At 34.3% G+C, this 22,553-nt stretch overlaps 2 protein-coding genes across 3 annotated transcripts; one reads left to right on the top strand and one right to left on the bottom strand.

Moving 5' to 3' along the window:
• Window positions 1-322: 322 nt before the first annotated feature.
• On the top strand, window positions 323-18,075 carry LOC107008287 (phosphatidylserine decarboxylase proenzyme 2-like). 2 transcript variants are annotated; one of them, XM_015207261.2, is made up of 23 exons: window positions 323-372; window positions 468-603; window positions 2,623-2,844; window positions 3,470-3,549; window positions 4,547-4,571; window positions 5,487-5,546; window positions 6,018-6,086; window positions 7,362-7,454; window positions 7,548-7,598; window positions 8,252-8,335; window positions 8,607-8,698; window positions 10,408-10,563; window positions 10,683-10,767; window positions 11,648-11,759; window positions 12,325-12,425; window positions 13,403-13,450; window positions 14,195-14,341; window positions 14,588-14,680; window positions 14,836-14,910; window positions 15,053-15,145; window positions 17,133-17,219; window positions 17,309-17,359; window positions 17,739-18,075. In XM_015207261.2, exons 1-23 carry the CDS (start codon window positions 338-340, stop codon window positions 17,880-17,882), a joined length of 2,139 nt encoding a protein of 712 aa, XP_015062747.1. In that variant the 5' UTR covers window positions 323-337; the 3' UTR covers window positions 17,883-18,075. The 2 variants fall into 2 exon arrangements, with proteins under 2 accessions (XP_015062747.1, XP_015062748.1); XM_015207262.2 differs by lacking the exons at window positions 323-372; window positions 468-603 and adding an exon at window positions 2,484-2,513.
• Window positions 18,076-18,112: 37 nt separating this feature from the next.
• LOC107008288 (putative clathrin assembly protein At1g03050) lies at window positions 18,113-20,481 on the bottom strand. Its single transcript, XM_015207263.2, has 3 exons — window positions 20,373-20,481; window positions 19,605-20,295; window positions 18,113-19,495 (listed from the first exon to the last, which is right to left on the bottom strand). Exons 2-3 carry the CDS (start codon window positions 20,242-20,244, stop codon window positions 18,402-18,404), a joined length of 1,734 nt encoding a protein of 577 aa, XP_015062749.1. The 5' UTR covers window positions 20,245-20,295; window positions 20,373-20,481; the 3' UTR covers window positions 18,113-18,401.
• Between the last annotated feature and the right edge of the window lie 2,072 nt (window positions 20,482-22,553).

Genomic DNA, 22,553 nt, shown 5'->3' with positions numbered 1-22,553 from the left:
TTTCAAAATTTACTTTAATAGCTTTCACATTAAAATCTCATTATTTTGATTCTAACATAAAGCGGTAGATAGAACTGTATCCTTTTTAAATTACAATTTGAACATAGGGCTCATACATTATATATTATTAGATGAACAAAGAGTCTTTACATTTTGTATATGTTCTTTTCTTGGCCAGGCTTATTTTCTTTACCCGATTCTAGTTTGATACCTATCGTGACTTAGGTTACATTGCATTTTCCATAGGATCAAACCTATAGGCTATAGGTTGTTCAAATTGGTGTTCGATTTTATAATTTTGATGTTTTTATTTTCTAGATACTCCAACAAAATCAAGATGTCAAAATTGAAATACAAGTTGTACATTAAATGGTAATAATGACGATTATGCAAATCTCCCTTTCTTTAATTTCTTTGCTTTTCTACGGTGGGGTTTCAAGTTAATTTGTTCATGTTCGTGTGTACAGCAAGTTAGCAATGTGGCTGACAAAGACTCGAATCGAGATGGTAAAAGAAAATAGAAAGACAAAGAAGAAAAATTTGGAGATTGACATAGAGGACGACCTCCTAAAGAGTGAATTGGATGTCAACACCTCTCACATAGTAAGTTTTAATTGATACGAAGATAAAAATCTTGAACGTTTTTTAATTTTTCGATAAGTATATAATTATTATATTCGTAAAGGAAAGAGTTACTTACTCTATAAAGACACCTTTAATATAAAGTTGTTTCTTCGATTTCTCTCTTTTTTTATGCTATAGTTTGTGAATATTCTTTTAATGTCTGAGAATGAGTTCATTTTCTTAAAACCATAATTATATAAATATATGGGGAAAATACACAAATATCGCACTAGATTATGACCGAAATTTCAGAGACACATCTTAACTAAACTAAGGTCCTATTGCTCCATGAACTTAATTTTTTTTGTAATTTTATGCACCTTTTGTCTTACGTGATAATAGGACCTTAGTTTAGTTAAGACGTGTCTCGGAAATTTTGATTATAGTTTAGGAATATTTGTGAATTTTCCCTAAAATATATGTATAGTATTTTATAGTATATTCCATGAGAGCAAATAATATCTTTAACGCCACTTTTATCAAATATAAAATACGTTGTTTATAGGCAGAGATAAATTTGAAGAGCACGGCTGCAAAATGAAGATGATCATTTAGTTTATAAAATATATACGTTCTACATAATATACACACGTAATGTATATTTACTAGTTATTAGTAGAAGAAAAAATATTGTTACTTTGGAGTTAACAAGGACATTGACCAAAAAGTCCAAAATCTGGGCGTAGTACAATAGAAGAAGCAAATGGACCCCAATTTATGTTTTGTGCCTTGTATTTGTAACGAACTTTTCAGTCTTCTCATTCTCTTCTCTGACCCAATCAATTTGCATATTCCTGTTTTTCTCTTGTCTTCTTCTTTCAAGACCAAAATGCCTTATCCTATTTTTGCACTAATAGTAATTGTAAAATATAAATTTGGTCAGTTGATATTTAACTTTTTGTGCTGCCATTTGTTATAGAGAAAATTATTGGGGTTATGAGTCTTAAGGAGAAAAGCATGCGTAAGATCATATAACCTCCCACATGTCAGTTTTTTTTTTAATTATAATTTCTCAAAATATAACACAAGATATTAAGTATGAAAAATTATGAATTTTCATGATCTAAATTGAAAATTGAAATATCAATTACCATATAAATAATTAGGATTATTTGTTCGTCTTTACGAATTTTTCTTTCTTTCTATTTTTAATACCACTAGAATAATTCAAATTTTCAAGACCTTGCTTGCTCATTAAGAGATGATTAACAATTAATTAATGGATCTAAATACACCCGATCACATGAGGTACAATTGATTTATTTATTTGCATGTCTTTTTTCAACTTCACAACAATTTAAAGTATATTTTTTTTGCACATGCATTATCCTTCGGGGTGGCCCAACGTTTGAGCTTGGGACTTCCATGTTGGAGGTCTTAAGTTCGAAACCCTTTACCCTTGAAAGCAAGGGGTTTTGCCTTCTGAGTCGAGCTCGTCTCCTATGTGGTTTGCGAGCTACTCCTTCTGTCCCTATTTGCTTGTCAATTTAACAAAAAGATTATGAATTTTTTTCCTAATATGCCCTTATTTAATTCTAGAAAATTTTCGTGTTTTTTGAAATAAGAAAATACGTTTATTATAGTTGAGGAGTTGTATAATCTTTTAAGTTAAGGGTAAAATTGTAACTAACCTATGATAATAATTGGTACCTTATCTTGTGTGCACCCAAAGAATAGCGACTGCGAATTTCTCTTAGCGCAAAAAAGAAAAAAGTTTTTGCACATGCATTAACATTAAATTTAATGTCTCCGATTAAAATTATCTGAAAGAACAATTAAATTTTTAAAAGAAAAGGGAACACCTACGCCACTTGAATAAAAATAATGTCATAAAAAGAAAATCGCGTTATATGACCAATGATGGCTAAATAAGAAAAGGCAAAGTCCAGGTCAGCGTTTCACCCACTCTGAAGGCAGTGGTCATAGCCTAAACCTTCATTCAACTAATTCAACAATCTTTTCATATTCTTATTATACATTTTCTTCATTTTTCATTAGAGAATTCCAGATACACATAGAATGGGTCATGGAAATTCGAGACAGGATTGCTCCTCCAACGACTCCGCCGATGGTACCAAACCGTCGCGGATAAGAAGACTCGGTCGACGGCTTCGCCTGCACAGTCGCCGTAGTTGTCACACAGCTGCTTCACATTCTCAAACTTCTAAGATCCTTAAGGAGGAAGACTTTGCTGGCATCGCTCTCATCCAGATCATTAGCGTAACTTTCTTTTAACTACTACTACTTTCTACTAATTTTGTACTTTTTTATGCTCTCTGCTAGATGTAATACGAAATTCTGTACGTTCTATGTGTGAATTCGTATTTACGCGTAAGTTCTGAAAAAGTCTTTGTGTAGGTAATTCCTTCAAATCTTTGCTGAATTTCATACACTCTTTGGTAAATGTAAAGTATATTAGTAGTATTTAAGCGTTTTTTTCAAGTTCTGAAAAGAATCAGTGCGCAACTTATTGTAACTAATATCTACGAATTTTGCTAAGTTTGTACATAATTGGGTAAATGTTACATCTATATGCATGTTGAGCGTGTGAATACCTACACATTTATAAATATTTTAAGTTTTGAAAAGATACAGAGTATAACTTTCTCGGACTAATTTACAAATTTTGCAAAAATTTTACACTTAGTCTTATAGATGGAATATTTATGTGAAAATACTATATGTATGTTTGTTTAAGTTTTGAAAGGATTCAGAATGTAGTATTCTGTAACTAATCCTACAAAGTTTGCAGAAAATTGTACCCAATCTGGTAAATGTAATACCTATTGTGTGTATGAAGATTTAAGTTACTCAGATGTATGAACTTGTGGTTGCTTTGTTTCAGGCTGAGATGAAATTTAAGGACAAATGGCTAGCTTGTATTACCCTTGGTGAACAAACTTTTCGCACTCATGTGTCTGATCAGTTAAGTACACATGCCTGCAGATAGTTGCTTGGTAGTGAATTTGTGTCTTCAACAATGTTCACAGTACATACACACAAATAAAAATATGTATGTTCCAGACAAATAATTTGAGAATTCACTTCTGCCTCTTCTTGTAGTCCACAGTTTTAGTTAGGGATGGGGGTTGCTTATGCTATTTGTTGCTCAGTATGTTGGGTGTGAGTACAATGATAAAAGGTTGTTAAGAATTATTCTAACAATTGAAGGATAATTTGCGAAAAATGAAACTAGCTTTTACCTGAAGTACTCTAGATCCCGAGAAGAAAAACGAAGATGGATGGGTTTAAGTTATGCCCAGTTTTATTTAACAGGACTGCTTTTGAGATGTGAGCATGCAAGTGAGGAACAAATTTTGAGTTTACCCTTGGGTCTTATATTTTGTTGGAGCTGGACAATTGAGTAAATGAAAAAGGTTAGAACTTTTACTAGGTTCTTTATACCTGCCTGGATACTTCAAAATGCACTAATAGTAACAGACATGAAAAGTTACACTATTTTATTTGGAATTGCAGCTGGAAAACTCGTGCTTGTTGTAAATATTTTTGGAGCAAAAAATTGGAAAATTGCTTCTAATCTTCTCTTATCTTACAATAGTTCAGAGTGTTATTATCTTGATGTGCTGTATAGAGATTCTTGTTATCTTTGGAAATTTTCTTGCTTTGGATCATTATTTCTCCAGAAAATGATAATGCGCCAAGTATGATATGTACAAAAATACACCATCACCTTGGTATTTGTCTTTCTTATAAGTCTGCTACTGCATGTTTATGTACTATAAACTGGAAGAAGGCTTATCGATTCTTGCCTAGTAGATTTATATGACACATTTCACTTGATTTTCTCCAGCCATTCCATAATGTTGAAAAAGTAAAAAGGCATAGTTGTGCTTGACTTCCCTACTTTTCACACCGCAGATTAGTGATTATGTTTCTTTTTGTTCTGTAAATTTCTTTGCAGAACTGACAAGCCGACCTGGAACTCAGTGAGTAAACACTTTTTTTTTACATCTACTATAAGTTGCTTATGAAATAACATATATAATTTTAATATGATCAATGCACATATAGATGAAGCTGATAAAAACATTTTTGGCCACAATTATTGTTGCTTCCCCACATTGATTAAGTACACTCACTTATTTAAGATGCTTATGGTGATTATAGAAATAAAATTTCTAGTCCTTGTACATGCAAACTTTTCCTTGTTGGTAGGCGTTGAGTGATCTTTTTAGTGTTTAACTTACCTTTTGTTTATCAAAGCCCGAGCAAAGTATGATAACTGAAGTCTAGTTAGGCAAGTTACAGTGGGCTTGCACTGACCTTGCAATCCTGTGAATCTTTGTTCTGTTTAAGACACGCTAGTCTGGGTTCTACCATCTCATTACATTAGAGTGTTGCATTCTCGGTTATGCTATGTGCGAGAGAACCTGATTATTCTAGTAAAATCATAAGAAATGAGTAAATAACCCAAGATCCTTAAGTTCCTTCAGAAACCTTTATACCTCCTCTCAAACTACATCTGATATGGGCCATCGTATATCTCTGCCAACTTTCTGAATGTACTAGGATTCATGCGTGAAACGAAAATTGAAATTACAGGTGAATGCACAAGCTTAAAGTTTGTTGTGATGCCATGTAAAAGAATTTAAGCACCCATCAATTTTTATTAGGGGAATGTGCTAGCTACGTGTGAATTAGCCCAAATTTTTGTAAGCCCCTTTGATGCTCATATATACCTGATGGGACACTTTGTATATTTCAAAACTCACCAAATTCTGAGAGGATAATGGCAAGTTCTTAGAAGCTATTTTGATCTTCTTTAGTTTTCTCTATAAATAATTAATAAGCTATCTGTGTCATGAGATTTTGCTGATATTTTTTAACCTTAACTTCTATAGGAAAAGAAGCTTCTTTTGGAAAAACACGGAGCACATCTTGCAAGAATATCTGTTTTTGAGGTGCGTCATACTTGTGGTTGTGAAAATAGTTTGTATCTCTTGCTAGTCATTTTTGACCATTTTAAGTCTCAAAAAGGTGATGGAGCATCTTGATAATTTCTGGTCATCATGGTTCATGTTGAGAATGTTATTGGCAAATACAAAATTAGGATATATGCTTTCTGTCATTCCAGTCATTCATGAATTTGTAGCATCCTGAGATTTATATACAGTTCTCAGGGACAATATCAAACCTCATCTTTGTCTTATGCTAGGAACCAGAATACTCTTTGTTGATTTTTTGTTCCCAATCGTGTTCCTTAAGATTTCAGGTGGAAGATATTGTTGTTTTATTTTCATCTTTGCATGATGTTGCACTTGGAAATGCCAATATTGGTTTTAGCCTCCTAGTTGTTACCAAAAGAGAAAAAAACATAATAAATAAGAGAAAATCCTCATAAATTACTCACTACTGATTTATTTATGGTACAGACCAATAGACTTTCGAGGAACAATCTGATCGGTTACTGTGAGGTTGATCTACTTGAATTTCTCTCTCAGGTGAGTTGCTCTTGAGATTGAGAAAATATCTGCAACAAGTGGCACTGTATTTGTCATGTTTATGTTGTTAACCATGGATTAATCATTTGTAATATAAAGGCGGAAGTTCTTGGTTTACTTGTTTGTAAGTATCATCCTTTTTTTAATTTACAGTATGATAAATTGGCTAACTCTCCTACTATCGTATTCTTTGATTTTACTATTACCTGTTGTTTTCTTTGCTTCGGTCATCGTACTATTTGTTGTTTCTACTGTTCTTGTCTCCATTATTTTCTCTATGGTTTCTTCACTACTGAGGGTCTATTGGAAATAACCGCTCTACTTTCACAAGGTAGGGGTAAAGGCTGCGTATACACCTTGGATGTGTTGTTGTTATTAGATAAAATGGAATTTTTGTTTTCATTTGTTTTGCTTTAAAAGGTTATGTCATAGAGAAATTAGAACATCTGTTACAGAGAGGGCAAATCCACTTGTCGAGGACACATTCCTCAAATTGTACTCACATAAAATCTGAATAAATTTTGAATCCTCATTTCCTATAAAGCTTACTGAACTAAGCATTTGTGTCATTTTCCCTATATCAATTGTGTATTTGCGCTTACAATGTCATATGTGATAAGAGGTAGACTACAGGTGGCCTTTAATGACAAGTCCTAGGAATTTGGGAAAACTTGTTAAAAGCAACATCAAATAGTAGTTATTTTTTTCACTATGCTTGGTTTTTGTAAGATAAAATATGGAAGCGGCTTAGTCTTCACTATGCTTGGATTTTGTAGCATTTTAGAAGTAACCGCTTCAAATAGCTGTTACTTTCATCAAGCATTTGGATAAGTCAGTAGCCTGCAAGTCTCGTACGTCCAAAGTAGGGTGTTAACCAGTGCAGGAACAAGGATTTTATATTGACATTGATGTAGTTTCATAAGATAATGCTTTTAGAAGTTTTTACTTGTAAGTATTAACAGAACTACAGAAGCCGTTGGCTTGTTAAAAGTGTTGATATGGTGTATGGAGCTGCATTCCGTAGTTTACAATATTTGCACCTTTCCTCTACTTGGAGATAGTTATTCTGTTGTCAAAGGGATCTACTATAAGGATACTATGCTTTCAGATGTATCCCACACTTCTTGTGATTAATCTATGTCTGCTGGATAGTAACTTCAATTTTTTGGATTGTTTAATTTGGCTTTGTGCCAATTCCTAATCATGAAATCAGGTTTCTTCCCTTTTGCAAACCAATCCTTAGCCCAATGTTTAAGAGAATAACTTATCTTGCAGGATTGCAGTTCTGATACTGAGGTTTTTGACTTATTAGACCCATCATCTGCCTCCACAGTTGTTGGCCGTATATCTATTTCGTGTTGCATTGAGGTTTGTATTCGCTGGGACCCATCTACTTCTAATTACTTATGGTAGGTTTCTTTTGGCCCTCATCCCTGATATGTGATTACATTTTCTTTGCAGGATCCCGTTGAGACAGAGAAAACCTTTGTTAGGCGCATCTTATCTATAGTGGTATGTGAAAACTTTACCCGTGCTGTCGTCCTAGTTGACAGTGATCTGTTAGTGGACACTTCTGAAGAACAATGCAGCATAAGCTGGCTAGACTCTGTCTCATCTATATAGGCGTCTCTCATTCAACCTTTTCTTTTTTGTTTCTTGATTCATCAAAATGAACTGGTTCAATCTTTTCTCTTTCTCTTTCTCTTTCTCTCTCTCTCTCTCTCTCTTTTTTTAAAAAAAATATCAAGATCATCCTATGCATATCACACCTATATGGGCTCAATTTTTAAAAAGTTGCGATTAAGTATCCAAAAACATCCATATATCGGAAGAAAAGTGGTATTGAATCGTTGTGTAGTGCAATGTGGACCATCCCTTTTTCTGTCTCTTTCACTTCCCACACTGGGCCCTTCACTCCTTCAGAAGTTGTATTGGTTCTTTCTGAAGAGGTTGACCAAAAAAATGCACTCATTTCCCTTGTCATCAAAATAAAAAAAGCCCATTTCTTTCTGTTAAAAGAGAGAAGGTAAGTAAAGGTCATTTGCTAACATTATGTAAATAATTTTCAGTTTATTATAATATACACACTCTCAGTTGCTTCTCTGTTCTTATTACTGTTTGGTAATGAGATGATTTATGAATTTGAGAATTGTTGCTCTTTGCAGGACTGTAATGAAGACGGAGAGCTTTCATTGGACGAGTTCTCTGATTTGATTGATGCGTTTGGAAATAAACTGGCAGCTGAGAAGGTTCGCATCTGAGGAGAATCTTTAGCTCTCATTGTAGTCTTTTTAGAGCCTCTCATGGAAGACGTTATTGGACTTGATTTCTCATCTAAATCACATCCTGTTCATACTGTGATTTCAATAATGACCCTTTCTCAGCATAATACAATTGCATTTTTTGAAAAGATACTAAACCTGCAGAGAATTCTAAATACATATTTTGTAATTTATTTAGCCAAGGCACACCTTGTATTTTCTATGAAGTCTGCTAAGGAATCTTTATTCTGTTTGTCAGAAAGAGGAGATATTCAAACAAGCTGACAGAAACGGGGATGGTGTTGTTAGCTTGGATGAGTTAGCCACACTTCTGGCTATACAAAATGAAAAGTAAGGCCTTGTAAAATTTGCATGCCTGGAATCAAGTGTTACTTTTTCTAGGAATCCCTTCAATGCTCAGGTTTAATGAACTTCAGCGTCTAAATGAGTTCTTTTTTATTTGTGTTACTCTATTATTTAATTAAATGAGACTTTTGTAGTTCTAACTATGAGGAGGCAGGGAACTGAGAGAAAAGCGGGGAAGGGGAATGACCAACGGGAACTCCAAAAGGAAACTATTCTCTCGTCCTAATAACGTATGCAAATGTCACATGGATCCCATTTGTTAATTCATAATTGTCTGACTAAAGAGTTGGGGGGAAGAGTTAAGTTTCTATGTGATGTTTCCTTAGTGTCTTTGCAAGGGTTTGTTCAAGCTTTTAAATAGTATCTTCTGCAGAAAGGAAAATGTGAGACACCATCATAAAATAAGTGTACATCTTCATTTCTTAAATAGGATAGCCCAGCAAACATATGCTTAGGGTGAAAACTATTAGCAACCATCACAAAATAGAAGCACGAGGCTACTTTTGTTAAAGGGAACATTCTGACGTAGTATTGAACTTCATGATGTACAATCAATTTAGATGCTTCATAGCAACTAAAGTAAAGTAAGCTGAAGGTAGTTAGTAATGAATAAAATGGATGAAAACCAAAAGTTCCTATATGTGCCTTCAACACAAGTTTTAGCTTAAAAGAAACTTAGTTCTTAATGTCTTGCCGGTCTTATAACTATTCTATAGAAAACTTACCTTTCACTTTTGTAGGCATCCTTCTATCACATAGCACCCCGATAATGCTTCCCATTTCCACCATCTGATTTTCATTTCGTGAGCAGCATTCCATTCTCTTGAAACAATATTCCTAGACATGAATGCTATGTGATAGAAGGATGCCTGTCAAAGTGTAAGATAGGTTCTATCATCTATGGAACAATTGTAAGACCGGCAAGGTTGTAGTGAAAGTTGGACTGCTTAAGTCCAACATATCCACAAAATGAGTGTTGCATAGATGCGGATGCTAAGATGAATGCGTGGTCATACAAGATTATATGATTAAAAATGACCACATTGGTTGCACCATAATACAGAAGTTGAAGAAGAATTGCTTAGTTTTGTATTATTTATAGGTAATATCTACTTCTACTGCTACTACAGTACTACTCCCTCCGTTTCACAAAGAATGACCTAGTTTGACTTGACACGGAGTTTAAGAGTATAAAGAAGACTTTTTAATCTTGTGGTCCTAAATTAAAGTTAGGTTAAATGTACAAAATTGCCCTTTGATCTTGTGGTCTCAAACATACCACGTGGAAAGTTGTTACCAAAAAAAGAAAGAGGTCATTCTTTTTGAAACATACTAAAAAGGAAAGGAGGTCATTCTTTTTATCTTGCTCTATCATGTGGAAAAAAACATAGTTGTCTTGAAACTCTTTTATATGTTGGTATGTATCCTGAAAGGTTGTTAATGGGACAATTATTCTTTAACAATGTACATGAGGAATGGATAGCTGTGGGAGACAAATAAATGTTTTTATCTAGAGATGATCGGAAACCTCCTTGTGAAGTTATCTTGTCAAATCTTTTGTGGACATTCCTAAACTTTTATGCAGAGTTCTATGCGTCAAGTGAAGATTTCTCTTTTTTGAAAGATATAGCTACTTCTGTTGCTGGCTTCATGTTCTTATATTCTCCTGTTGACTCAATGTTCTTCTCTTTCAGGGAACCAATAATTAATTGCTGTCCTGTTTGTGGCGAAGTTCTTGAAGTTTCGGATGGGTTGAATAACATGATTCATATGACCTTGTGTTTTGATGAGGGGACTGGGAATCAGGTTATGACAGGAGGATTCTTGACTGATAAGGAGGCTTCAAGTGGGTGAGAATTATGCAACTTTTCTGAGTCTAATTATTCCTAATAAAATTACTTACCTCTTGATTATTATATATTTTTTTAATTAAATATTGAAGTTCATGTACTTGTATAATTTTGTGTAGATGGATGTTCAAACTGAGTGAATGGGCCCATTTTTCAACTTTTGATATCGGTTTAAGGTCTGGTTCAAGTGCTTCACATATCTTGGTATTCTCTCATACTGACGGAACAGCCTTTTTTCCGTAGAAACTGGGTGAAGGATCTTAGACATTAAAGTGTGCTTTATTTGCCTTGTCTTCTTACATGCTTTATCAGAAAGACCAATTGGCTTTTCCTCTTTTGCTGACTTCAGCCGTATGCATTGCAATTAGATATTGCCTTTAACACTGTTTTGATATGCTATACAAAATTGACACGGTGTGGTGTTCAGCCAGGACCAAATGTCTTACAAATAGGGACTTTTCTGTGTTTTCTCTCTGGATCTGATATGAATTGGACCTTCTTGAAATTATCACCTAGTAGTAACAGAGTGTTGGATATCTATTTGTAACTCTACCTATTTTGAAGTATCACTGAAGATTCCTTGGCAATATTCAGGTGGTAAATTAAATAGCTTCTACACACTGTTGCTGTGCCAGGAGTGCTTATTCTAGTTCTTGGGTGAAGCCTGTTGGTATCCAATTCCTTTTTATTTGTATTTTCATCCTGTTTATCAATTTAGCGTTCTCTCGTGAATTCTGAAGTGCCGTATATGATCCCATTACTAGAAAAAGTTATTACTTTGAATTGGCCGAAGATTTGGTATCATTTCTTCCTCTGAGACTCGCCTTCTTTTGAATTTTTACATTTAATATCTCTTGAAAATAATCACTGTCTGAGTGCTCACCTATTTCTCCATGGCTCTTTTCTGCATTCGTGTAAGATTTATAAAGAACAACTGGATGTTTGTTTCTTTTGTCAATTCATTCTCTCGTTATTTTGCCTTGCATGCACTTTCTGGCAGAGGAGTCTGAGAATTAGAACATGCTGGAAAAAAAGGTTCTTTTGTCCTCTGATGGCATCTGATGTTGCATCCTCGCTTTGTTAGGTTTATGACCGCCGAAAGAAAAGGCTAGTGGAAGAAATAATTGATCGGAAGATAGTCTTGTCAATGAGGGCTATCTATCAGTCTAAATTTGGCCTTGGCCTTATGGATAATGGTATGCTTTTGACTTAATCACTTTTCAAGATCTTCAATTGTAACAAGCAATTTTCCTATATATGTTCCATCTATAAGCATATATATGTATATCCATCTTGTCCACCCCTATGATATAGATTAGTTTCGGTTTTTGGCCCATGATACCTGAAGTAGCTTTTTGGCCTCCGGTTTTCAAAAACATAATGGTTTCAGTTCATCTTTAGTATATGTATCTCAATCTGTTAGAGATCAGGGATATTTGGTTGCTTCCCATAGTCGAAAATCAAAAGAAGAACAAATAGAAAGCAAACACTTAATAATAAGCTTGATCAATCCAATGCACTTTATTTGATTATTGTTCACATAATCAATGTTGCATGGGCCAGAAGTTCTTTTTTCATGGAAAAAGGAAATATCATCTGATGTTGATATGGTATTACCAAACTTCCCTATCAACCTATCTGTTCTTCATATCTACTTCAGAAATGTACAGTGAGTATCTAGTAAGAGTTCATAAATTGCGGCCCCATCTTTTTCTGCTGTGGATCTTTTTGCTGATTATTATCATTTTAACTTTAGTACAGGTGCAAAAGAAATCTTACGGAGCCTCTCTGAAAAACAGGGCAAGAAAATGGATACTGCTGAATCCGCCAAAGAAATACCTAACTTCATTGAATTTTTTAAGGTAACTGTCCCAGTTAAACATCAACATCATCATTATGATGTCATAATTAATTCTGATTATATATGGTTCTTCTTTCATCCTAGTAGGTTCACTAGCTAGCCTAAGCCAACTGCAGTGAGATTCTGTACTTTTTCTTCAATAAATCAATTTTTCTGGAACGTCTTATAGCCATCTTTGGAAAAGAAGTTCTACTTTTTGGAGAATTAAATTATCCTTTTGCTTTCGCCCCATTTAATTCACCCTGGCTACTGTTGCAATGAACTGTAAGTGCCCTGGAAGAGATTTTGGATGATAAAAGTTACATCTTTGGATTAAATGCAACTTCCTTTCCATGTGTCATGTTCAAAAAGCTATCCCCTCTATCCTTAAAGGGTCCTTTCTCTTTATACTGAAATCTCGTCCATCTTCCTCATATCGGAAGAAGTTTGCTTCAACACTTCTATTACTTCTGGTATTACACTATACAATCAAGTTGGATATGCATCATAAATGATTTTTTGGAGTGCGAAATCCTAGTATGTGATCATTGCAAGAATTTAATTGTCAAATAGGACCAAATTTATCCTAGTAAATACTACAATTTTAGACTCTATTCTTGGGCCTACTTCTTTATGAAGTACTATGAGATTTTAATTATACTCTTGATCCCTATATCCGACTAAGTGAAATTGTGAAACAGGAAAACTGGATTGCAAGGCCCTTGACTGATCAGTTTTTTGGTTCTGAAATGGGAAATGGGACGTAATTCTTTTACCCTCATTATGATCTTAAAAGCCCCAATCATTAGATGCTGAAGATGAGATCATTTGTTTGGTGATTTGACTGCATGGCTATTTTATGATGAGCATGTTTTGTGCTTGAATTTATTATAATTTCTATATTTCTTGGCGATATCTATGTATAGTTTCTTTTGAAGTACACTGTGAATGTCTTGTTCTTGTAAATTGCTGTGATTGAATAAAATAGTTCTGTTTCAGGATCAAATAAATATGGATGAAGTCAAGTATCCATTGGAGCAATTTAAGGTACGCCAAGACCTTCAGGCAACGTGGGCTTTCATTTGAGAGAGTATTAGTTTATTCTTTCTTTATTCACTTCAATTTGGTATGCTCCTTGTGTATGGAAGCTCCCCATTATCAATGAAACAATTCTTGATCTCAAAAAAGAAAAGTCTCAACTAGGTCTTTGGACTGATTGCAGGAGAATGAACTGATATTAGCAGTTCTATGAATTATGGAAAGAATGAATTTAGCTTAGTTTATTCCTCTCATATGCTTTAATTTGGTATTACATATAGAAGAAGTGAGTAGGTGAATTGAAGGAATCTTTTCTCATGTCATATTATTGTTTCTGCTAGGAGTAGTTGTAGCTTTGAGATGGTATCTACAAATAAAACGCAAGTATCGGCATACCTTAAGTCAAAGATGAAATGTGCTAAATGTTTGCGGTATATTACTTGTTTCAGTTGATTGTGGTAAAATTTAGACATGGACATACAATCAACTGATGAGGGCATAGTGCATAACACAAAATAATCTACATACGGAATACCTATCAATGGTCCGCAAAGCAAATGGGAGCTCCATTTTGTATAAAATGGAAAATATTTTAAATCAATTCATCACTTGGATGTACTATATCTTGATCAATCCAATGCACTTTATTTATATGTGATTATTGTTCGCATAATTTACTAGTATTTTAAAATTTTAAGTTCTCTTTATCATTGCACATCATTTCTTTGATGGTCTTGTAAATTTGGTTTCCAGACATTCAACGAATTTTTCATAAGAGAGTTGAAGCCTGGTGCCAGACCTATTGCTTTTGTAGAACGTGATGATATTGCAGTATGTGCTGCTGATTGCCGTCTGATGGCATTCAACAGTGTAGCTGATAGTATAAGATGTTGGATCAAGGTAAATCCAATTATTGTTAACAAATGTGTGTTTTTAATTATTTCTGGTACATATTGTGCTGTTTTTCATGATACCAGTAATGATCGTCTAGTGCAGATTAATTGCGGAGCCTATCCGAATTGCTTGATTTTGTTTCTCTTATTTCGCCTTTATGTTTGTGTTATTTTGATATCTTAGAAGTTTCAAAAGCTTATTCTCATATACATTGTGATGCAAACTACCTTGGCATTTAATGAATTACCTCAGGGTCGAAAGTTTTCCATCCAAGGTCTGCTGAATGAAACGTGTTCTAGTGAATTTGTCAATGGATCTCTAGTGATATTTCGCTTGGCACCACAGGTAGAACTGTTGTGAACCTTCTTCATTGTTGGAGCTATTTCACACTATTAAATATCTCCACTAAAATTTCTCAAAATTCAAATTTTTTGGTCAAGTAAATTCCACTGTTATATTCTGATTTACACCTTTTGGATATATGCTGTATCTAAATTCAGGACTATCATCGTTTCCACTTTCCTGTATCTGGAACTATTGAGAAATTTCTTGAGCTACCTGGTTGCCTGTATACGGTATGTAGAGAATAGTTCTTCTTTGTATGTCGCTTATTTGTTCTTGGCAGCGTTTTGCTGCTTTCTTTATCAGATTAATTTTTAAACCCTCCTAAATGATTTATTCCACCCATCCCACTCCCCTTTTCTTCTCTTTTTCTAGGTCAATCCTATTGCTGTGAATAGCAAATACTGCAATGTCTTCACCGAGAATAAGAGGGTTGTGTCTATAATTTCCACAGAACACTTCGGGAAGGTATGTCATTTTATGCATTTGATTCCAGTCTTAAAAAATTTATGTTTTTTTTTTCATGAGAAAGTTGTGTGGTACTTTGTTTATTTGTTATGTTGTCCTGCTATCTTTTATTGGCCATGCTAAATTTAGAAGTAAATGATTCCGATTAACGGTATCAGTAATATGAATGAATTTAAGCATTTACCCAAAACTTTAAGTTGATGGGTAGAGTAATTTAGGACTATTATGAGCCCTTTCAAAATTCTTTTACAACTGAAGTAGCATATTGTGTATCTCTAACACCCTCCTATATTTATATTTGAATCTTAGAGTTCACACATAGATTGAAGTTCTATTCTATCTTCTCTTTGAATATTTCTTTTTGAAATGGCGATGAACTTAATTTTTAAGAGCCCGAAATGGACTAACAGCTCAATAGTGGGCTAATGGCAATACTCAGGTAAATTATGGAGATGTCATGGAGCTGAGAAAGTGGGTTTACCAGGTTCAAGAGTGACCCTAAACTTGAGAGAATGAACTAACAGGCTAAATGAGTGAGTGTTGGACTTGGAGCAAAGAAATAAACTAAATGGATGGAATTTTTGGGAGAGGTGTGGACAGAGATAGAAAGTAGGAAATCTATATCGGTGGAAGAATGAAGAAAAAGGGTGTGAAAACAGAATTATTCTAAGAAAATGAGCTTAACGTGACTTGATTACCATGTGAAATCTAACTTCAAAACAAAAACCCTAAGACAATAGGTGGATAGCATATGTCATTGTATACCTCCAATCAATGTAACGTGGTTTATTCCTTTACATGTGGAATGAAATTTTTCCTCTATTACTTTTTCTTTTCACTCTAAGGCTTAAAATTGAGGAGCCCAAATGGTTCCAACTTGGTTGAAAATAGGCCTAGAGTGTAGAGTGATTTAAATGGGTTGAGGAAGTGGCTGGAGTAGTGATTGAACTGAGAGAAAGAAAAACAGGATGACATTTTGTGTTACTCCCTTTGTCCCAATTTGTGTGGTACTGTTTGATTTGGCACAGAGCTTTAGAAAGAATGAAAGAAAGACTTTTAGAATTTGTGGTCTAAAATAAACCTTAAAAATCTGTGTGAGCCTTAAATCAGTTTGTTAAGGGTGAAAGGGTAACTTTAAGTAGAGTTGTTTCTAACTATAGAAATGTGACATTCTTTTTGAGATAGACTAAAAAGTAAACTAGGAAAGTGTGACATAAATTGTGAGAAGGAGTATACCATATTGCAAAAGTCGACAGAAAAATGGATGTCTGAGAATATATGTATATGTATATGTATGTATGTATGTGTATATATATATATATATATATATGTATATACATATATATACATATATATACATATATATATACATATATAAATATAAGCATCCAAACGAAAGCCTTAAAGCACTGGAAGTAACCACAATCTCTTTGATATGCCATCCGAAGTGGACATTTTAAATATCTGAAAATTCAGAATGATGCATCTATTCTCCTCTTTATCAGTAAGAGGTATTTGATTATTATCTTACAACATCTCTCTCATTAGGCTGTGTTTGGTTCAAAGCAATGGATCTAATGACGTATCTCATTGACACGGTTATCAGATCCACAGGCCACTTTGTTTGTGTGACTCCTATTTTGAACTTCCTTTTTGATGATTTTGCTAATCTTTAGAAAATCTCCATGTGAGCATAACTCGACCCTCTTATCAGTTTATCTTGATATCATCTCCTTGCGGCTATTTTTGAAGGACATTAATGTATTTTGTCTCTAAGGTGTTGAGTAATGTTATCAGCAGAGCTTCAATCCTTCCCTTTACTGTCTATAGGAGCTCTAACTATACTTGTTACTAATGCTTAATTGCTTGTTCCCGTCTTAGCTGAACCAACAATTCTGACTGGTTATCTCAGAAATTGAACTCTATGACCTTACTGTGTTTCATTATGCTCAATTTGGTGAAAGAAGCTTTGCTTAATTGACTGCAGGTTGCATTTGTTGCAATTGGAGCAACAATGGTTGGTAGCATTAATTTCTCTAAAAAGGAGGGTGACTATGTGAAAAAAGGGGATGAGGTTCGGTACTAATGATGTTAGGCATTTGCTGTCTTAGAATTAAATGATCCTGTTTGATGTCTAATTGTATTTCTTTTTGGTGATTGCAGTTTGGATATTTTTCTTTTGGTGGAAGTACCGTAATTTGTGTCTTTGAAAAGGTAGGTTACCAAGAATTTTCTTTCTACCTCCATTTTGCAAGATGGATGTGCAGTCAGAAGATTAGACAGATTAAATGACCACATTCACAGAAGCTTTAGAGATCATGAACTTTTTAGGGAGTGATGGTGAATTACTTGCCTCACATATTAGCCACCTTAAGATGTTCACTCCAAAATTAAACATTTTGTGTCTATATGTAGAATTTTCACCCTTCCCTTCTCTCGTTTTTGTCTATTGTGTCCAATTTAAGTCTCTACATCTGGAAGGGCTGCTCCTTAGAGGGATTGGTAAACAACAGATATGGATATATCTTGTTTTATGAAATTTAACTATCCTGCTGTTCAGTGATTTTGGCATCTAATCAGTTGAAATATACAGGATTCCATAAGGATAGATGAGGATCTCCTGGAAAACAGTGGAAGATCACTAGAGACCTTGGTAACCGTAGGAATGCAGTTGGGTGTCTCCATAAAGAAGCAGGGTAGCGTGAAGCTGCCAAATTTAAGAAACCTTTCATTATGAGTTTGATATCTTTGTCAACTGTGTAGAGATTAGTTTTAGATGATTGGACGAAGTATTCAAGCTGATTATTGTGCGTAGTTTGTAACTTCTATGGCTTGTCTGCTAAATTATGTTAATTAGTAATTTTCTTCATTTTTCATGAATGAATATACTAATAACATGAATTAGCATTTGCTATCGTTCATTGCTGTGATCAATTTGTCATTTCTTATGATGTAAAAGGCACGGTATTGTATAACTTGTCACTAGCAATTTGTTTTAAGAAAATGTTACATTCTGTACACTGATAATGGATCTTGTCTACATGTAGTTTTGCAGTTCTCATACTACAATATTGTAGCTTAACTGACTTCCTGAGAAAGATGGCAATGCAGACAATGGTTAGATGTGAACTTGCATAGCTCTTCTTCCCGATACCACTTTCTTTCTGGACAATATCATGACTTGACCTTTTACTGAGATTCCGCTCACCACAGGGAAAACGACATTACATTGTTGTGTATCTTATTAGTGAAATCTTTAGAAGGTTTGTCTGTAACCACCAATGTTATACGGGTAAGGATTGGCAAATCCTACCTGTCCTTGCATTCCATTTTTCTGATACTCTTGCCACATTAATTGCTCTTCCATTAGTAGTCTCTGTTTCTTCTCCATCTCGGACATCTGAACATATGCCGGGGGAGCTATTGCCAGTGAAGCTGCAAAAGGATCTGTGCCTGGAGCGGGTGTATTAGCTCCACTGTTTGCGGTTGGAGGTGCAGGCAATGCTAGCATTGCTGGCCGTCCTGCTGAGCCAAGTGCAACGCTGCTTGCACTTCCAGTAGCCACGACACCTGAGCAGGCTACTGCCTGAGACACTGCTCCTTGTTGGTACATGCCATTGAGCATTAATGTGTCGAAGCCCCCAGGGAGAGAAGTCTTCTGGTTTGACAAATGACTCGCAGACTGCACCAGTGCTGTCTCCCAATCTCCTGAATCATTGAACGCTTGCCATGGTGAAATGCTTGTTGCAGGATTGGTCGTTGCTTGACCACCATCAAACAGCGCTAGTGCCAGTTGATCTCCATGTTCTTCCGAAGTTGGAACATCTTCACTCAAGTTTAACAAGTCTCCTTCATCTTGGGTTTTCACCGCCTTCTCTTCCTGTTCCTCTGTCTTTTCTTCGGGTAATACCTCTGGTGCTGGTAATGCCTTGATTGCATTGATGTCCTCTTCCGGTTCAGTTTTAGGTTCTGGCGTTTTAGTTTCTTGAACGTGCTCAGCAGTTGGTTCGTTCCGCATTGCCTTCCTGGTCTGTTCCTTGAAGGATTTTTCTCGTATAAGGTCATCCATGCGCTCGAGTTTCTTTGGTGGAATAATCTCAATATCTGGATATTCAGTCGTACGTGTAACTCCAACTGTTTTACTCCAATCGTGGAACTGTTCAATCTCCTCAAATTGCTTATTAATTCTGAAGAATATCTCAAGAACCTTCACAGAGTCTGGGATTGATAGTTCTATGAACTTATCAAACAAGAGAGTCGTGATTTCTGTTAAATCATAATATAGCTGGAAACTTTCCTTGACTAACGCATATAGAGCTGCAATCACCACTCGATTGTTCTTTGCAGAACCTGAAACATATAGTGGAATTTTGTTCGGTAAAATTTGCATTTGATATTCTTGGATCTAGGTATTATCAAAATGCATTGGCTGGTATTTGGAAATTGAAGGGATACAAACCTGCAGGTCGACAGGCTAAGAATCGCTCAAGAAGCTGCATGAGATGATGAATCCTTGAGAAAATTCGATCATTCTTCATTTCCCTGAGGGGTGTGGCTTTTATACCCCTGGCATTATGGCGAACCTCTTCTTCATCATCATTGTATGCAAATGCACTGCGTTTTCCCCTACGGTTCTGCATCCTAAACTCCAAATGTTCGTCAAGGTACAAAGCATAAGATCGTACAAAAGCAGAACAATCCCAGGAGTTTGATCTGGAGTCACGAAAATCAGACATGTTGAGAAGCCTTGTTCCTCTCCTTGTGGCAAAGAAAATCTCTTCCTCATAGGCTGGATCTCCATCACATAACAGCCTATGGATCAACATGAGTGCCTTAAGCGCCACAACCCAATTCTTGGTCTTGCTAAGGCGTCTGGAAAGGAAATTGACACATGCACCAACATAGGCTCGAGAATAAGAAGTCAAGCTTAGAATCTCCCTTATATGTCTCTCCTCTGGTGGGTACTCATCGTGTCGTGTCGCCTTCACGATGGCAACTTCAAGATCGGACAAGGAGGCGCTACTGCCTACTTTGGCCAAACTTATGCTCGTCTGGTCCTTAACTGCCCCTATTGCTTGTCTAAGCTTGCTTGAACCCATGAGTTGGATAGATTTTTCTCTTCAAAGGACAAGGATGGCACTACTGTTAACCTGATCGAACAAATGAAACAAAAACAACCCTTAATATTGTGTAATGAAGATTCAACGTGCATGCATGAAAACTATACCTGATTTTGTGGTCACACGTACACTGATGTGAAATGTTTGAAAGATTCAGGTTTATTGTTGAAGAAGATGAAATTATATTGTTGTTTGTTTTCTTTTGTGTCAGCTTAAATTGGGCGAATCTAATGACCGTAGAAATATCCTCTTCTTTAGCATCATTTTGAGGAGGCTAATGGAAATATTTTTCCAAAAACAGAGATACTACTTGCGATCAATGTAATTCTATCTTAAAACCTTTTAAAATTTGCACGAAGAGAAACGATTATTATTCAACATTTTAAGGCAATACCAACTTAGAGGATCGATCCATTAACTATCACCTTCGACGTGCCACCCACTTTTATTTTTATCAATATATTACCATATATTTCTATTATTTTACACGTGAACCGATATATACATATAAAAAATCCAGAGAAATAATGGATCCAGAAGCTCACGAGAATTCATTAGCTTTTGCTTAATCTTATATATCTGTTCACTAAATATCTAATTAAAAAATTTAATTATTATTATATTATAGTAGAAATTTAAATCTTATAATTAAAAAAAATATTATTCCAAAGATTCTGTTTGTAAGTTTCATTTTATCATTTGAATGTTAGGCTAATTTATTTTAACAACCACCTAACGAGAAATATCTGACATAATATGATCCATATCGGACGAATCGTCAGGTGGCTGGTAGAATGGATACAAATTTATTTGTTCGGTGCAGTCTAAAGTTTTTAATATTATTATTAACGTTAATTAATTAATAATAATAATTTAATTATTACTAATTATATTTATAAATATTTCTCAAAATTTATAATAAAAATAAATTTAACGATAATTAATTAATGCAAGTAAAATATTAATAATATTTTGTATTAACATATATATTTATTGATTTTTATATTACTGTGACAAGTGAGTATACGGTGAGGTAATAGGTAAAAGAAACTCCTTTTTTTTTTGTTATTTTGATCCTAAGTGATGTGGGTCCTACAACATATTTTCATAGAATATTTCACAAAATTAAATTTGAGATTAAAAAATGATGTATTTGAAGTTTGAAGAAAGTGTTAGCTGACGGAAATAGCGTTGATGAATGTTTTGGAGTTTCTAAAGAAGCGTAAACAAATTGAGAATGACAAACATACAAAAGAAACCACTCTCATTTTTATTTATTTTGTAATAAAAAAAATATGCATTGTTATAAAGTTTTTTTTTTTTTTTTTTTTGCTGTAAATAACAGCAGTGTTTTAATTTTTTCCTTTTTTGTAGTGCTTATTAAGTTGTTGTAAAGAGCCGTATGCAAATTTGGAACAATAATTTCCCTCTCAATATAGATACAAAATTTACAAATATTTTTATTTTGAATTCCCACTCAATTTTTATATCATTAGAGTTCGATTAAATCTGAATTTATCTTAGAAGATTTTATATTGAATAAATTATTTTCTAATAAAAATGACTTTGTATCTAAAAAAACTTAAACTCGTGACTTCTTAATTTATACACCACTCAATCACAATTCTCGACGTTACTAAGTGTCAATTTGGTTGTGTTTACTAATGTGAACAGTAATATAGTAAAAAATTACAAAAGCCAACATAAATAGTTTGCTTCCTACCGCATCCTAATAATTTTTGGAGGATTTTCCAGCTCAATTATTTTATCATTTTGGTAAATAATTGCCAGCACAATATAGGTCACGGGTACAACTTTAATTAATGTTTAAAATAAAAATTTTCACCATTCAACAGACTTTCTAGCATTATGTTACAGGTGGTAGAGTGTTGGATACTTGTAGGCTTCTCGTGAATTCATTTTACAGAATTTAAATATTCCAGAGTTGTATTTTCAACAGAATTGCAGATATCACTGCAGGAATAAAAACAAGTTTGCATAAAACACATCAAAATTAAAGTTTTTATACAAACCGCATGATACGAATAGAGATAGCAAAAGCCGGATTAAATTTGGACGAATCAGAATGATCAAGAAATTTAGATAATATATTTATTAAGTCAAAATTTCTTACCCAAATTAATCCAGTTATCTCTTTTTTTTTTTACCAAAAATGGTCGTTCACTATTAATGACTTCTTCTCTTGTTGTTTCCTCATCCACCTCTTCCTCCTCCTTATTCAAAGTTTCTAATATAAAAATCGTTTCAAGTGAATGATAACTCGAAAT

Source organism: Solanum pennellii, chromosome 1 (assembly GCF_001406875.1).
Source record: "Solanum pennellii chromosome 1, SPENNV200".
Taxonomy (NCBI): domain Eukaryota; kingdom Viridiplantae; phylum Streptophyta; class Magnoliopsida; order Solanales; family Solanaceae; genus Solanum; species Solanum pennellii.
Note: the sequence above shows the minus strand (reverse complement) of the source record. Positions and strands in the feature narration are given on the sequence as shown.